This window comes from Dasypus novemcinctus, chromosome 3 (genome assembly GCF_030445035.2).
Source record: "Dasypus novemcinctus isolate mDasNov1 chromosome 3, mDasNov1.1.hap2, whole genome shotgun sequence".
NCBI lineage: Eukaryota > Metazoa > Chordata > Mammalia > Cingulata > Dasypodidae > Dasypus > Dasypus novemcinctus.
Genome location: NC_080675.1, coordinates 32,136,054 through 32,153,685, shown reverse-complemented (window position 1 = coordinate 32,153,685; position 17,632 = coordinate 32,136,054). Strand labels below are relative to the sequence as shown.

The window sequence follows — 17,632 nt, the reverse complement described above, 5'->3', positions numbered from 1 at the left end:
GAGACAAAACAAAAAAAAGCAGATTCCTGGGTCCCATCTGAAAGGATACCTGCTCAAAATCTGGTTGAGTTGGGGTCAGGTCCAGGGAGCTACCTGCTCAACAATCACCTTATCAGACTCCAATTCGAGAAAACGGGACTAGCATATATTGTATCTTCAATCTTTCCACCTTGATTTACTCTTTACCATTCTCATTTGAAAGAAAGCAACCATGTAATTCATTATCCACTTTGGAGAGAGAAAGCCGGAGCTCTTGGTAAATTATGCTGCATTAGTAGGTGGGACCTGGATGACCCAAGGCAAATGGAAAGTTTGTAATTTTTAAATATCTAAAATTCCTTCCATTCTTAAACAATGCCCCCTCACCCCACCCATCAAAGAAGCCAAGAAAATTGACAAAAATGGCAGGAACATTCCTTCCCCACTTTGGCATCCCCCAAACCCAGGACGGCTACCGCAGTGTGCACAGTGAACGGGCTGCGTGGGGGCGGCCTGCCCCCGACCTCCTCCGTGCATTGCCATATGGCATTCGTCCCCACCAAGCCGTGAAGGGCCCCAGCCACCTCCTGACTGGGAAGTGCAGTGGGCACCTGTCCCTCCTTATTTTACCTGACTTTGTAGCTGGACATGACCCATTGCCCCATCCCATATCTAGGTCCATTCTTGTCACATTACCCTCCTCCAACTCCTCCAGCCTCTTCTCTGCCCTCTGCTTGGACTTCTTTCCCTCCTGTCTTCGCTTGAAAGTTTGCCTATGAATGAATGAATGCCATCCTGAAAGTTCAAGGTCAAACAGAAGAGCAGGGAGGGAAGGTTTCCAGGAGGGTTTCCCTCTTCCTTGTTTGCGACATCAAAAACCAGGCTGTGTCTCTCTCTGTCTCTAGAGATTTCTAGACTCACATTTTACGGGTCCCAGGGATTGGGTGCTCCTGGGTGAGTCAGAGGTTGTGTGGCCATAGGCAGATGGGTGGGACCTGCATTTTTAGAGGACTGTAGAGCTGAGACCTCTGCCCTGGGCAGCGATTCTGTGGCCTGATAGGGGGAGGCAGAGCACTCTGAAGCCAAGAGCTTGGCCCTGGGCTCATTGAGACCCACTGTCTCTTCTCACTCAAGTATCTGGACAAGCTTTTCCGATGAGTGGGGAAAATAATATCTCTTAGGTTATGAGGATTGAATACGGTGGTACAAAGGCAGGCATCCAGCAGGTGGCTGGGGCTGATGGATGGCCGCGAGCATTGCTCAGCGCGGGCAGCTCTGAGAGTGCAAAACGAACCAAAGACCTTGGGAGAAACTTTAAGCACAGAAAAGCAGCAGTGGCCTCCCGGAGGGTCTTCGTACAGTCTGTAAAATGGGTGAATGAGTGAATGAATGAGAGCAGCCCCCGGCATCCCACACCCCGTTTAGCTCTCCGCACACGTCTGTATGTCTAATGCCTGTCATTCCTATGAGAGTATCAACTTAAGGTGGATGCTGTGCCCTTAACGTTACTGTTATCTGGCCAGCACTTGGCACATAATAGTTGCCCCCAAAACATGTTGACTGGCCTCCCTCCCATCCCAGGCCACGACCTCATACACCCCCAGTGCAGCTCGTGGCACTGCCAGAATTTCTAGAAATCTCAGTACAGGAAAAGAGATTCCAGTGGGACCAAAATAATGGTCACAAAGATGACGTGGAAATGAGAAGGCTGAGGGGATGGAATCGTTAAACCCTCATCAGCTGGGACTCAGGCACCAAATTAACAGTACGTCCTGAGCCAGCTCTGACTGGAACGATCAAGTTTGCTTCCTTCTCAGCCCCAGGGTTTCTGGCCAGGGGCTGGGGTGGGGCACAGCTTGGCTGCAGCTGGCTGTAGGATGCTTTGTGCTCTTCTCCTGAATCTAGACGAGGGGCGGGAGGAGAGACCAAGGCTTGTGGCGTAAGCTCTTAGCCCCGCATTTCCTCCACTGTGAAGCTGGAGAGGGCAGAACTCAGCCCACTGCCGTCCGGGCAAATGCTCCTGTGTATGTTGTGTGTGTGTGTGTGTGTGTGTGTTGGGGGGAGGGAGGATATCATGCATTCTTACAATAGCAGCTGCTCTAATTACTGTTTATGCCAAGTGTATCTCCTAAAATCTCCCCAGAGTTCCTGAGCCTGGGGGCAGGGCAGGGTGGAGGGCTGGGGTCTAGGATCCTCTCACCAAACAGGGCACGACACAGCAGGCCTGGGAGGGTCCCGTGGGCAGCCAGCCTACGATGGCAAGCAGCTGGGCATCAAAACCCAGAGACCATCTGGTTGGCTTTCCCCTGCCGGCCCTGTATGTGGAAAGGTGCACGTGTCCCTGCTCAGAACGGTTTGCCTCTGGAGTACATTCTGGAAGGCTGTTGGCAGAACCTGGGCATTTCCTGCGGACAAACCGGACACCCCGGATTGTTTAAGGGGGGAGGGGGCAGTGCGGGGGCCGAGGGCGATGGCAGGGCACCAGCCAGAGATGCAGGAGGGCTCGGGGGAGACCCTGAAGTGAGGACCCTTGGGAGGGGGGTCTCTGGCCATGCAAGGGCGGGTTGGGGCTTGCAGGAGAGGTAAGTGTCTCGGGATGGGGGATCATTCCATTTGGAAGAGAAGAGACTGGGGCAGGGGCCTCATCTCCAAACACTACATTCCAATAGATGATAAACATCTTGAGAGTAGGAGCCTTCCAAGTATCTTTACCTTTGTACCCACAGCATCCAGCTCAGGCTCTGGCACAGAGCCCATGTTCAATATATGCTTTTGTTGAATGAGTGATTGAATAAAAGAGTAAAACATTTGCAGCGCCGACAGGGAAGAGGGGTGCAGATATGTTCTGGGTGGCTCCGAAGGACAGAACTGGGACACATGGGTGAGATCTTCAGGGGAAGAGAACACGAAAGCGCTTTCTGATTAGAACTAGGAGGAAGGTAATGAGTTCCCCGTCACCAGTCATGTTCAAGTGCAGATGGGATGACTGCCTGGGAGTTGCATTAACTGAAATTGTTGATGGAATCCATGACGTTGGAGACCCCTCCCCATCTTAAGATTCTACAGACACCATTGGTAGTCTGGGTGGTGGTTGAGGCCTGTGACGTGGTGGTGGGCTTTGGGGGTGTGACAAGGCAGCTCCTTTGCCCCGTGGTGACTGGTGGGGCCTCTAGCACTGAGACCCTCCCTCCTACGAGTCCTCTTTCTATTAGTGAGGATGTTCCATGAACTTCTGCAGTCCTTGGCAGTTCTCCATGCTCTTCCCCCCTTTCCTTTTACCTGCTTCTCAGGCACGGCCATTAGCATCTACTCCACCCCCTAGCAGAGGCTCTGAGAGTGAAGTGACAGGGGCAGATGGACCCAACCCATGTCTCTTGACGGCGGACCTCAGTCCTGGCTGGCCCCCGAGTCTCGAGTGTGGGCCGGGATCCCCCAGAACACACACCTTGTCCAGCCGTGACCTCACTGGGCATGGTTCTGGGAAGAGGGGCTGCAGAGGGTTGGGGCTGGGGTCCCTTCAGGCCGCTGGATCGAGGGACCATCTCTTGGGGGCTGGTGGAAGCTGTTCTGCTCAGAGGCTAGGAAGGGATTAAATGAGAGAGGAGGCCGGGCAGTCACGCCACAGGTAAGCTTCTGATGTCAAGCCTGGGGCAGAGGAGGAACCCAGGCGGGCTGGCCGCAGCCTTTGCCACAAGCTGCCCCTCTTGCTTGGCTCTTGGGGACCCCATACTGGTGATGGTGGGATGGGGAGGGGGTGGTGAAGCTCCAAGCTCAGACTTCCTTGGTACCCACCCCAGGGTCGGGGGCAGCACCATCCTGGGCAAAGGCTGTGCAATAGGTTGTCAGGTTGTAGTCATCCAGGCCAGAAGAGTTAAGTTGTAGCCACCGTCTATTAACTTAAGAAGGTTGGCCAAATATTTTGGATTTTGGCCGAATAAAGGGTTATCGGTTGGTGCCCCTCAAACCAGTGATTTGCAAAATGTGGGGGTGCCTACTCTGAACTTTATTGATCAAAAATAGTTTCTGTGATGACTCAGAAGGTTCCGGGGGGAGAGCCAGGAACTCGCTGCGGGCGGTGCGGCTCTGTGATCAGTCGACCTTTCCAGCCATCTCTGTATCTCACCGGGGCCGGACAGTGGAGCCCCACCCAGCGTCCCGCCCGGCCCTGAGGTGCGGGACCCCACCCTCCGCACCCTCCCGGGCGCTGACTCCCCTCGCTCTCCGTCCACAGGCTGCTGAACAGGATGTCCGCGGACGACCGGCACCTGGGCTCCAGCTGCGGCTCCTTCATCAAGACTGAGCCGTCCAGCCCGTCCTCGGGCATCGACGCGCTCAGCCACCACAGCCCGAGCGGCTCGTCCGACGCCAGCGGCGGCTTCGGCCTGGCGCTCGGCTCCCACGCCAATGGCCTGGACTCGCCGCCCATGTTCGCCGGCGCGGGCCTGGGCGGCGCCCCCTGCCGCAAGGGCTACGAGGACTGCGCCGGCGGCCTCCTGGAGGACTCGGCCATCAAGTGCGAGTACATGCTCAACGCCATCCCCAAGCGCCTGTGCCTCGTGTGCGGGGACATCGCCTCCGGCTACCACTACGGCGTGGCCTCCTGCGAGGCCTGCAAGGCCTTCTTCAAGAGGACCATCCAAGGTGCGTGGCGGCCCGGGCGCCGGGGGGCGGGCCAGACGGGAAGCCCGGGTGCTGCCGGGAGCTGCCGGGGCCGGCGCAGGCGCAGGCCGAGCCGCGGCTCTGCTTCTTTCTCCGCGGGTTTCTCATTCTGAGATTCCGGACGAGGGCTCTGAACGGCAAGACCGCACCCCGGAAGACCCACCTGCTCCCAGGCCTGTGTATCAGCTGAAGAAAACCCACCGGCACGCCTCGTCGTGCGTGTGCCTCTCACGGGCATGGGGAACGCTGTTGAAATGTGTGTCCCTGAAAAACCTTATTTTGGGGAGGGAAAAATTAAAAAAAAGATCACTGGGTCAGGGACCCCAGACCAGCTGAAGTACAAAACGCCCTTTGCTTGCTTATTTTATCTCCTTTTTTTTTTTTTTAATTACGCAAGTGAAACATGAATATTTTCTCATTGTAAATAAGAGTCAGACAGAAGAAGGGAAAGTTTTCCTTGACCACTCCCGACCACTCCCCGCCTCTCCCCTCCCTGGGGTCTGCCTATCTTCTAGGCCTTTTTCAGTGTATTTGCATATCAGCTGGGGAGGTTCTGGCTTCAGGTGGTGCTCAGTGAGTTCTGGAGTGAGCCACTATAATAAACATGTAGGAGAACCCTGGCGGGTAGGGGATAACGACCCCTCAGGGCTGGCATCAAGTGCAGGGCTTGGGGGCCCTGCACGGAGAGAAGACGACCCAGGAGTGGTGCCTGCTCCATTCAGTGCAGTATTAATTGAGCACTTCCTGGGTGCAGGAGATAAGGTAGACAAATCCCTTTTCACAGCAGGAGAGGAGCTGAGCTGACTCCTCCCACTGGGACAGAAACTGAAAACCGGGCTGGAGAAAACCCAGGGGCCCTCTGTTCTGTCCCTGTCCAGGTTCCCTTTGATTCAGGACCCTACCTGGCTATCCAGAGAGTGACCCTCTGCCACCCCCTCCCCCAACCTTTAATTTGGAAGAAGCAGGCTGAGGTCCCCTGGGAGGATTCTCCGTAGTCATTTGACAAATATTTATTTGTTGAAACCTCTCCAGATGATAATCTATTTGTTAAACTAGTTGAGGACAGTAGGATTGGATTTGTTTCCAATTCTGTGTAATAGTTGAGGCAGTGTGGTATGGTGGCTGAACACGTGGGCTCCTGAGCCAGACAGCTCCGTCCAGCTGAATGACCTTGAGCATGCTGCCTCAGTTTCTCTGCCCTTCGGTTTGCTCATCTGTGAAGTGAGATGATATCGTCCCTGCCTCACAACAGAGCGTGTGTTAATACACATAAAGTGCTTGGGATATTGCCTGGCACTTAGTGCTAACTAAATGTTTGCAATTATTATTTCTACTTTCACAGAATCATTTATGGCAAATATTTTTATTAAAACAACAGACATATACTTTGTTTTATCTACAGAGCAAAATTTATAATCTGCATATATTTAAATAAAGCAGTATAATTATTACTTTGACTTAACAGGGTTTAAAGTATTTTAGCCATGTTAGTTATAATAATATATTTATTTTTGAAATGAACTCTTTAAAAAATCATGGTAAAAATTCAAAAGTGCAAAAGAATAAATAGTGAAAAGGAAAATTTCCTAGAACTCCAGATCACAGGTTCTGTATACCTTCCCCAGAAGGAGCTGTGTTACCAGTTTCTTTCAGCAAATATTTATTGAATCAGGCACTGTGCTAGCCTCTGGACATAACGATGAACACATCCTGGGTTGCCAGCTTCATATTTCCGAGTCAGGGCCAAGCCCTGGGATCTCTAAATTTGAAAAGCACTGCATGGTAACTCTAAGTCTGCCTTAGCCAGGGTTGAGAATCACCAATCCAGTGTTTTTCATGCAAATCATTGACTATTTTATTAATAAGCATAAAATGTTTAAGCCAGTTTAAGTTACTGAAATAAGTGTTTTTTTTCCCCAAATTGGGAAGTGGTCTTGATGAAGTTATTGTTTTAGACGATTTGAGGTCAACTTTTTTAAAAAAAGGCTTTTTAGGAGGAAATCTCATTTTCTTCTTTCCGTATGTTCTTAAGTAGACTGGGGAGTTCTGGATCAAATTTTCTGAAAGCAGAGGCCTGTGTAAACTCAGAAATCTACTGCACTCCTAGCAAAGGCCCAAGAGCTGGAAGTGTTCTCAGCACATCTGTGGAGTCCCCATAGAGGATCTGTAAATAGTCTTAATTATTTGCTACCGTGAATAGGATAATGATCTCTTCGCAGAATTCAAAAGATGACAACAGCATGGAGTGCAGTCAAAACTGAGCTCCTCCTGTCTCTTCTCTGACTTGCAAGGGGATTTGCAGGTTTATAAGAGAAAGAGGTTTATATATAAACAGGGAAAAGGAAACTCTTAAGGGCAACGGATTCTTAACCCTTTGGTTTTTGCTCTAACAAATATTTTGTTTTTGTTGTTTCTGGATGTGATCATGATAGCAAATTTGGGAAAATAGGACAAGTATACAGAAGGAAAAAAAATGCCTATAATTGGACAACCCCAGAGAAAAGCTAAGAACCGAGGGAGCAGTTACTGAGTCCAAGCTGGGACTAAGGGGCTGGAGGGAAGCGGGAGAGAAAGGGTCCCCGTGGTAACTGCCCCCAGAAGCTACAGGCTGTAAGGCCTGGGGGCTACCTCCTGGCTTCGCAAATCAAGTTTTTAGGAACACAGCCACCACATTGCTGATGGCTGCTTTGTTGCTACAACAGACCATCTGGCCTGCAAAGCCTGAAATATTTACTCTTTGGCCCTTAAACCAAAAAGTTGCCAATGCCTGCACTGGGCATTGAACTAGGCAGGTGCTGCCCTCACAGGCCTTAGAATCAATCCCCAACAGTGAATTTTAAGTTTTTATTACAGCTCTGCCCAATTCTGTGCGAAGAAAGGGAGCTGTTATTGGTGCTAGGGTTTGTGGCTGTGCTCCTGCAGAATAGATGAAGATAAGAGGCAGATAAGGCACCTTCCCAGAAAGCAGAATGGCTTCCTAGCAGGGGAGCTTGCCCTCCACCTGACAGAAAGTAGTTGCATATCAAAATAAAAAACAAAACAAACCTGGGATTGGTTGGCCCTGGAGGCATGGAAAAAGAAGGCAAACTTTGCCAGAGGCTCCACCCCTAGGAAAAGGGAATCTTAGTCTGTAGACCATCTGACATGATTAAGTATTCAGTGTATCTGTTTTAACAACTTTCTGCTGTTGATCTGGTTTCCCAGTAGGTCTTCTGTGGAGAGAACTTGGTAGTCAGGCTACCAGACTGAGTGGCAGATCAACCTCTCCTTGTGCTTGAGTGAGCCAGGATCCCTGGGACTGTACATCAGGCTCTTGAATCTGGGCGATATGAATCTGCCCCCTGAGAATGGAGCCCCTTTCTATGGCTTCTGGACTTTAAGGACCGACTGTCAGATTCTGGGCTGTGGTACTGAGCAAATAAATACCACATGGGGCAGCCTTTTGGGAAGCATCCTAGGACCTTCTCCAAGCTGTACCCCCAAATCTTGACCCTTCCACCCTGCCTCTCATTCTTAAAAATGACTTTGCATCCTGGTTCACTGAAAAACTAAAAACCCTCAGGTGGGAATTCCCTTAGCTCATTGTCACCTAACCTACCCAGGTTTTCTCATGCTTTGGAATCTTTCATTCATCCCTTACACAAATATTTATTGTTACCCATTCGGTGCTGGTAGAGGTGTCGCCAGCTCAGCTCTTCTCAAGCTTTGAATTCCATCTCCTCCCACCTTCTCTGGGACTCTTACTGGTTATCTCTGCTTTATCTCCCCCTTCTTTCCAGCTGCAGTGTCCTCCTTCCTATCAGCTTTTGAATAATTTAAATACCTCTATTCTTTCCAACCTTTAAAAAAAAAAGGCCCTCAACGTTTGGCTTCCAACACCCTCTTCCTTTCAGTTCTGAACCCGCATTTCCTGCTCACTGTCTCCCTTCTCATTTATCCCCTGCCCATGGCTTCAACTGCACCCCGCACGCCACAGTCTAAAACAGAAGCCACGTCTGTCCCATGAACCATCGTCCCCCTGCACCACTCAAGCCAGAAAACTGGGTCTTCTCCTTGCCTCTTCTTCCCGCCCACGGTGCCCACCCTCCACCCCAAATCCCACATTCAAGCAGCCCTGAGTCCTGTTTGTTGTACCTCCTCCCTACTCTTGACCCGCTGCTGCTGTCCCTTCTCCTGGCCTCAGTCCAGGCCACTGACTGCTGACGACACCAGCTTCCTGACTGCTCTCCCCTCTGCCTCTAACTGCTCTCCTTCAGTGCTCCCTGAGGAACCCTTCTAAGCACACTCGTGGTCATGCCACTCTTGTGTATGGCTTGTGGATAAAACCCAAGCTCCAGAACGTGCCTGAGGAGCCCTCTGGGAGGTCTTGAGTGCCTGGGTCAGCCTGACTGCTCTGTTTTCCACTTCCCAGAACGAGTCTCACACTTTCGTCCTCTGGACTTCGCACATACTCTGCCCTCTCCTCTGCCCCCCACTCCACAGCCCTTCTGTTACCTGCTAGGTCTCAAGTTGCTCCAGGAAGCCTTCTCTGACTCCCGTTGGCTGTAGGTAGGTGCCTGGCCCAGATGCTCCCATAGAACCGTGTACTACTTGGCGTCATAACTTGTCACACAGCAGTGCTGTTGCCTGTTACCTAGCTAACCCCAAGTAGGTTATACAGTCCAGGAGGGACAGGATCATGTTTACCTTGATTTTCAGAGACTCCCACGTCCTCACCCAGTTTCTGGCACCTAGGACGTTCTTGATACATCTGAAAACAAGGGGATCCCCAACACAAAGTGATCCCCCATTTCCCAGTGGAGACAAACCAGAGATGACTGGCCAATTTGTATATGTGAACTTTTAGGGGGTCTAAATAAAACAGTCAAAAGTCTACTTACAATAATATTAATTTATTAATATTAGTTGAACCTACATATTTAAAAATCACATAGGCATCTAAATAGAACAGTCGAAAGTCTGCTTATAGGAGTATATGAGTGGGTGATGTCTTAAGTGTGCCTCTGGCTCCTTGACCAGCAATCACCCTGGGGGTGCTGCTAGGTGGGAAGAGCACTTCTGCCTGAGTACCATGTCTTAGGGTGACACACGCCCTGCCCATGAACTTTGGCCCCAGTTCAGGGGTGTAGGGCCTCAACTGCCTCAGAACCCCCTCCCTGGCCTGGGAGCCTGGGGAAGGGGCTGGCCTTGGGAGGAGCTGCAGGGGCATCACCTCTTCTGCTCTTCTCCCTAGAGGGCCTGGGGGCTGCCTCACTGCCTTTGTGCCCTGCTGGGGGTTTCAGCCCCCTGCTGACACTTCTGCGACCCAAAAAAAAACAAAAGGAGTATATGAACTTACTTGTATTAGTTATACTTGCATATTTAAAACCACATTACATGAAACTATTGTTTTTGAATCCCATTTTGTGTAGCAAGGTTTATCCATCTTTTCTTCACATGAATCTTTGATAAAACTTTCTTGGTCTTCTCTCGAGTCACTTTTTTTTTTTTTTTTTTTTTTTTAAGATTTATATTTTATTTACTTTTCTCCCCTTCCCCCGACACCCCCCCCCCCCTCCAGTTGTCTGTCCTCTGTGTCCATTTGCTGCGTGTCCTTTGTCTGTGTCTGTTGTTGTCAGCGGCATGGGAATCTGTGTTTCTTTTTGTTGCGTCATCTTGCGGTGTCAGCTCTCTGTGTGGGTGGCGCCATTCTTAGGCAGGCTGCCCTTTCTTTTGCGCTGGGCGGCCCTCCTTACGGGGCGCACTCCTTGCGTGTGGGGCTCCCCTACGCGGGGGACACCCTTGTGTAGCACGGCATTCCTTGTGCGCGTCAGCACTGCGCGTGGGCCAGCTCATCACACGGGTCAAGGAGGCCCGGGGTTTGAACTGCAGACCTCCCATGTGGTAGGACGCCCTAACCACTGGGCCAAGTCTGCTTCCCTCGAGTCACTTTTTGAATCACAATGTGGTTTCAACATGCTGTCTTCACTTGCATCTTAGTGAAGTGAGATGCAGCACTTTATGAGGAGATGTATGCTGCTCTCCCTACAAATTTTATTTCAGGTCACAAGTGCACTGCCTATACCACTAGGACAATTCTTTTTTACTAGTAGATTTACAATAGTTATTCCCACAGCGTATCAGTTACTGTGTTGCTTTTGACATTGACATTTGTAATGGTGAGATCCTAGTCCTGGGAATACCTGGATTTGTGTTAAATTTCTTTGCCCCCCTTTGTTACTGGCCCAGTCAGGCGACTCGCACTGAGTGAGGCCCCCTCAGCCACGTGCCTTCCCAAGTGGTATTTTGTTCAGTGTTGAGTGATCGATGGAGCCCCCGAGGTAGGAGCCTGCTCAAGACTCAGGGAGCGGTGTCCTTCTAAAGGGCAGTGTTTGGGGAAAACCCCTACATTAGAGTTGAGCTCGTGAAGCACTCGTTCAGTTCTTTGGTGAATATTTACTGAGTACCAACCATTGGTACTCAGAAGTCAGGGCTAGAGCAATGGCCCCTGCCCGGGGAGGCTTGCACCTGGTCGGGGCAGCCAGGCAATAAGTATGATAGGAAATAGAGACAGAATGACGGATTGTGCTGGGCTTGAGGAAGGATAAAAGCCGCTGGTAAGACCCATGCAGATGGAGGGAAAAGTCTCCTTTAGAGAAAGCCGTTAGGAAAGGCCGAGATGGACTCGAGGGAAGCCAAAGTACGTGAGGGAAGCCTGGGAATGGCATTCCAGGGAGAGGAAACCGTGTGTGTGTGTGTGTGTGTGTGTGTGTGTGTGTGTGTGTGTGTGTGTGTGTGTGTGTGTGTGTGTGTGTGTGTGTGTGTGTGTGTTTGTGTTTTTCAGGACCAGAAAGGACGAGGGAGGGGGTGAGAACCAAGTGGAGGGAAACGGGGCTAGAGAAGCTGGGCACAGCCTCAGGGTTACTGAACCTGTGGCACTTGGATCTTCTTGGCGGAATGGAAGCCCTTGGCTAATAAACAACGAAGGACGAAGGGCAGGGACTGCAGACTGTGACACAGCCTGCACCCTTTCCAGTGCATTGGGCGGCCCCTCGAGCAGCTCTGGGTCTGTGACTTAATGACAAGGAGAAGCAGGTGAGAAAGAAGCCCTGGCACCACTTGCTGCATCGTTCACCAGGGGCCCAGGTGCAGGCTTGAAGGAAACTCCCGAAGGAGAGGGGCAGGGGATGATTGATGGGTTACCCGAGCCTGGGCCCGCCTCCAGGCCTTTTGTCCTAGAGAATGGCCAGATCCCTGGGGACCTAAGCAGCCAGGCAGAGACAAAGTGGAGTGAGTGGGAGTGAGGAGCATGTGCTGGTCCAGCCCTGCCCCTTGCTGGCCTGCCAAACTTGGGCAGGCTCTTAGAGCCCCGGGCCTCAGGGTCCTGGTCTATACAAGAAGAGTTGATTAAACCCACAAAACGTTTGCTCTCTGTAGGGTTCTCCAGAAGTGCAAGGAAAAACAAATCCCAATTCCTCTTCTGGAGGCACGCACAGTCCAGGGGGCGGTTTGCTAAGTACACAGCAAGGCAGTGGGGTCTGAGAGGCTCGGAGGGATTCCCAGGACAAGGGTCACTGCAGCAGGACTTGGCAGTGAACACGGTTGACAGGAAAAAAATAGTGGGATTGAGGGCCTGGTGGGGTTTTCTGTGCTTTGCTCAGGAAAGTTTTAGGCTGGAAAAGAGTGAGGGGCTAGATTACAAAGGGCTTCTGAGGTTGTGTTAAGAAAGAGCATGGAGTAATATTTAAGATTTGGGGCTGGTTTAACCTGGCTTAGAATCCCAACTTTAGAATTTCTTAGCTGTGTCATCTTGGGCAGGTTACGTCCTTTTTCTGAGCCTTAATTTCCTTTTCAGTAAAATGGGATTAACACATAGTTCCTATACCAGAGTATTGTTGGAGGAAGTAAATCAGACAGTGCAGGTAAAGTGTTTTGCTTAGTGCCTGGCACATGATAACCATGAAATAAATCCTGTCATTATTATTTATCCTTGGCAACAGAAAGCCATTGAAGATTCTTGAATAAGGAATCAGATCTTCTTTCAGCAAGATAATTCTGGCAATAGGGAAGATGAGCTGGGAGACAAGTTGGGCCAGTCCTCCTCCCCTGTAACTCCCTTGTCTGTTTGTTGTTTTTGCTCGTCATTTGTGCTTGTTGTCTGCTCATTGTTTGTTTGTCTTCTTTAGGAGGCACTGGAGGCACCGTGTGGGAGGTAAGCGCTCAACTGCTTCAGCCACATCCACTCCTGAGGCAATTTTAATAGTGCAGTTTAGAGCTCTAGTCAACAAAGTTAGGGGCATCCAAACCATGGCAGTGGCAGAGGAATTAAAAGAAAAAGTTAGGCTTGAGAAGCTTCTGAAAGTGGATTCAGTAATAAGAGTATAGTGATTAGATTGTGGAGAGGGAACGAAGATTCAGATTTCTAACTTGGGCTACTAGGGAGATGGTAAGGTCATTAGGGGAAAAGAAACCCAGAAGAAAGAGTTTTGCTGGACGTGAGGAGTGGGAGAGTGGGGAAGAGGAGGTGGATTGGGATAATAAAGGTTTGGACATGTTCAGTTTGATTGGTTAACAGGTGTAGAGCGCAGGAATGGAATTTGAGTGGAGTTTGGCTTCTAATGTGATCTTCTAGGGCAATGGTTCTCAAAGTGTAGTCCTGGGACCAGTAGCACATGCTTCACCTGAGAGTTTGTTAGAAATGCAATTTTGGCTCCCCCTGCAGATCTACTGAATCCGAGACCGGGGGGACAGAGTCTAGCAATCTGTTTTCATAACCCCTCCAGGTGAGCATGATGTATGCTCAAGTTTGAAAACCTGAGAATGCTATTCTAGGAAAACCTCATCAGAATGAGAGGGGACGAGGCATAGGGAGAAGGGGTCCTGGTGAAAGGAAGGGGAGTATGAGGAGCTTTCAAAGGAGACAGAGAAGCACCATATTTCATCAGTTCTAAGATGCACATTTCCCCCCATTTTAGCATCTCTGAATTGGGCTGCGTGTCAGTTATTGTTGGCCAGGCAGTTGTACAGTGGCTGTCATTGCCCTCACATGTGCATCAAAACTTGCAGAAGAGGGGTCAGTGGCCTGGAAGGAAATCCTGGAGACAACACTTAAAAGTGCAGCATCATCAACTCTCTTGTTAGCAGAGAGGAAGATACTGTGCAAAAACATGAAAACTATGACTTTGAACAAAAAATGATTCACTATTTTAACCAATTTATTTTTCTCCCAGTTTCTCTTTCCTATATGCACAAGAATGCCAAATGATCAAATCTTTAAATAAGTCTTTAATAAGAAAATATGAAAATGACAGTGACAAGGGAGCACAGTCATAATTTAATTTGCAGCCTTTTAAATTTTCTCTCTTGGAAATACATAGAATAGTGATGCATCTTACTATCGAAGCATCTTAGAATCCATGAAATAAATATAAATGGGGTCAAGCATCCCTTCAAGGGAGAAGGGAGAAGGGAGAAGAGAGATGAAGTAACAGAGGAGTCTATTTCAAGAGGTGGTTATGGTTGGGAGAAGGATCAAGAGGAGGTTATTGCATTTGATAATTCAGAGTTCATTCGGAATTCCAGGGATCTCTGGGTGGGCATCCTTGCTTTCAATTCATTCACTTTGATCCATTCAACAGCTATTTAATCATGTGCCAGGCACTATGCTTGAGATATAAAGATGAAAGACATGGCAGTCTCTATCCCCAATAAACACACAGTTCAGTAGGAAGAACTATATGCAAAATCCTGCTTCTGGAACCCTAAGCAGATATAATATGTGTGTGGGGAGGGGTGGATGAGGCCTCGTGGGAGCAAAGGGGAAGGAGCTTGTAAGCCTGCCTAGGGCAGAAGGGAAGAAGGCACAGGAGAGCGGGGTCTTGAAGGGGATGAATTGCAGAGTGTTAGGAAGATGAGTGGGGGGTTGTTAAGCATAAGGAGGTGTGAGAGAACTCCTTTAAGGTCCATGTGATCCATGAACTACTTACTGGTAGTTCTGGTTCCTGGAACCTACAAACTGGGGGACTACAAGTGAAAAGATATACTTAAGTATATCACTCATACATAAATGTACATAAACATAATCGTTGTGAACTTATGAAACAAACATATATAACATCATACAGGACTCTCATAACTCACCCTACCACCAATACCTTGCATTATTGTTAAACATTTCTAACTAATAATTAAAGCGCATTGTCTAAATATTACTGCTAACCAAAGTATTTTCCCCCAACCCACCCTATTATTATCTTTATATCTTTTATTTATGGACATACTTAAACTATAAGTGTATAGTAAAAGTTGTGAACATACAAAGCAAATATGCATAACATTATACAGGAGTCCCATACATCAACCCTGCACCGATACTTTGCATTGTTATGAGACGTTTGTTACAAATTATGAAAGAATATTGTCAAAATCTTACTACTAATTATAGTCCTTATCTTACATTTGGTCTATTTTTCCCCCAACCCACCCTATTATTTTTTTTAAATGTATATTTTTTATGACAGAAGTTGTAAACTTATAAAACAATCATGCACATGTACAGAATTCTAAACAACACCCCTTTATCAACAGATGACACTGTGGTGGAATATTTGTTACAGATAAAATAATATCATCTGATTGTTACCATGTCCATAGTGTACATTTGGCACACGTTTTCCATACTGCTCCATTATCAACACAGTACATCTTTGGCGTAGATGCAAGAATATTATATTATTACTGCTAACCACAGTTCTAAGGTCACTCCAGTTGTATTTTTCCCATGCTTCTCCACATTCCCACTATCCTGGAGTAGTGATATACATTTGCTCTAGCTCACAAAGGACACTCTTGCATCTGTGCCTCAACCATAATTCTCATCCACCTCTTGGTTTACTGTGCTATTCAGTTCCTAGATAATTTTCTAGCATTCTGTCAATTGGCATTTAAATACCTAGACTGCCATTTTCAGCCACATCCCCATTTATAAACTAGTTGTTACTCACCGTTTGTTACCATCCACTCTATACATTTCCACACTTTTACAGTAAAACTAATTAAAACTTCTACATATATTAAACATCAGTAGTCCATGTCAGTCATCCTATTATCTCCTTTAAGAATCCACCTCTTACCACCAGGTCTTGAAGATATTTTCCTATAATTTCTTCTAGATTATGGTTCTTGCTTTTATTTTTAGGTTTTTGATCCATTTTGAGTCAATTTTTGGAAAAGGTGTGAGAAAGCGGTCCTCTTTCCTTTTTTGGGGGCTATGGATATCCAGTTCTGTAGGCACCATTCATTGAATGGACTGTTCTTCTCAAGCTGTGTGGGTTTGACAGGCTAGTCAAAAGTCACTTGACATACATGTGAGGGTCTGTTTCTGAACCATCAGTTTGGTCCCATTGGTCTATGTTTCTGTCTTTATGACAGTACCATGCTGTTTTTACCACTATAGCTAGGTAATATGATTTAAAATCTGGAGATGAGGATTTGCTTTTCCTTTTTAAGATGTTTCTGGCTATTCAGGACCCCTTACCCTTCCAAATAAATTTGGTAATTTTGTTTTCAATTTTTAAAAATGCTGGTGGAATTTTTATAAGGATTGCATTGAATCTGTATATCAATTTGAGTAGAATTGACATTTAATGATATTTAGTCTTCGAATCCGTGAGCATGGAATGATCTTCCAGTTATTCAGGCCTTTTTTGATTTCTTTTAACATTCAGTGGCAGTTTTCTGGACACAAGTACTTTACAACTTGTTAAGTTTATTTTACTTAAACTTGGTTAAGTTTATTCCTTTTTGAGTTTTATCTGTCATATTTTATTTACACCACTCTTTTGACACTTTTAAGTTACTTTTATTGATATAATCTTCATTTCTAGACTCTATTCCAGGCCTCTCACTCCTATCTTTTCTTTTCAGGCTCTAGCACACCATTTAGAATTTCCTGAAAATCTGGTCTCTTGGTTAGAAATTCTCTCAGTTTCTGTTTATCTGTGAATATTCTAAACTCGCCCTCATTTCTGAAGACAGTCCTACCAGATATAAGATTCTTGGCTGGAAGTTTTTCTCTTGTAGTATCTTAAATATATCAGACCATTGTCTTCTTGCCTCCATAGTTTCTGGTGAGAAATCAGCACTTAATTTTATTGGGTATCTTTATATGTTATGCATTGCTTTTCTCTTGCTGCTCTCAGAATTCTCTCTTTGTCTTTGGCATTTGACATTCTGATTAGTACATGTCTTGGAGTTGGTCTATTTGGATTTTTTCAGATGGGAGTAAGTTGTGGCTTCTTGGACATGGGTATCTATGTCCTTCAATAGGGTTGGGAACTTTTCTACCATTATTTCTTCAAATATTCCTTCTGTCCCTTTTCCCTTCCCTTCTCTTCTCCTTCTGGGACACCCGTGACACATATATTTGCACATCTTTTGCTGTCATTTAGTTCCCTGAGACCTTGTTCAATTTTTTCCATTATTTTCATCATCTGTTCTTTTGTATGTTCACTTTCAGAAGCCATTTCTTCAAGCTCAGCAATCCCTTCTTCTGCCTCCTCAAACCTATTATATGATTCCAATGTTTTTTTGTTTGTTCTAAAAGATTTATTTTTTATTTATTTCTCTCCCCTTCCCTCCCCTGCAACCCAGTTGTCTGCTCTCTGTCTTTTCGCTGCACATTCTTCTGTGACCGCTTCCATTGTTGTATTGTTGTCAGCGGCACCAAGAATCTGTGTCTGTTCTTGTTGCATCATCTCCCTGTGTCAGCTCTCTGTGTGTGGGGTCGCCACTCCTGGGCAGGCTGAACTTTCTTGTGCTGGGCAGCTCCCCTTATGGGGTGCAATCCTTGCACGTGGGGCTCCCCTATGCAGGAGACACCCCTGCGTGGCAGGGCACTCCTTGTGCGCATCAGCACTGCGCATGGGCCAGCTCCACACGGGTCAAGGAGGCCTGGGGTTTGAACTGCAGACCTCCCATGTGGTAGGCGGATGCCCTATCTCTTGGGCCAAGTCTG

The 17,632-nt window shown here is 47.8% G+C and overlaps 1 protein-coding gene across 2 annotated transcripts in view; it reads left to right on the top strand.

Moving 5' to 3' along the window:
• ESRRB (estrogen related receptor beta) overlaps positions 1-17,632 on the top strand; it is a 185,558-nt gene that overhangs the window by 109,445 nt on the left and 58,481 nt on the right. For both annotated transcript variants that reach the window (XM_012523338.4, XM_004453571.5), the window contains exon 2: positions 4,211-4,620. In XM_012523338.4, coding sequence (XP_012378792.1) covers positions 4,211-4,620 — 410 coding nt within the window. The remainder of the gene's footprint in view (positions 1-4,210; positions 4,621-17,632) is intronic.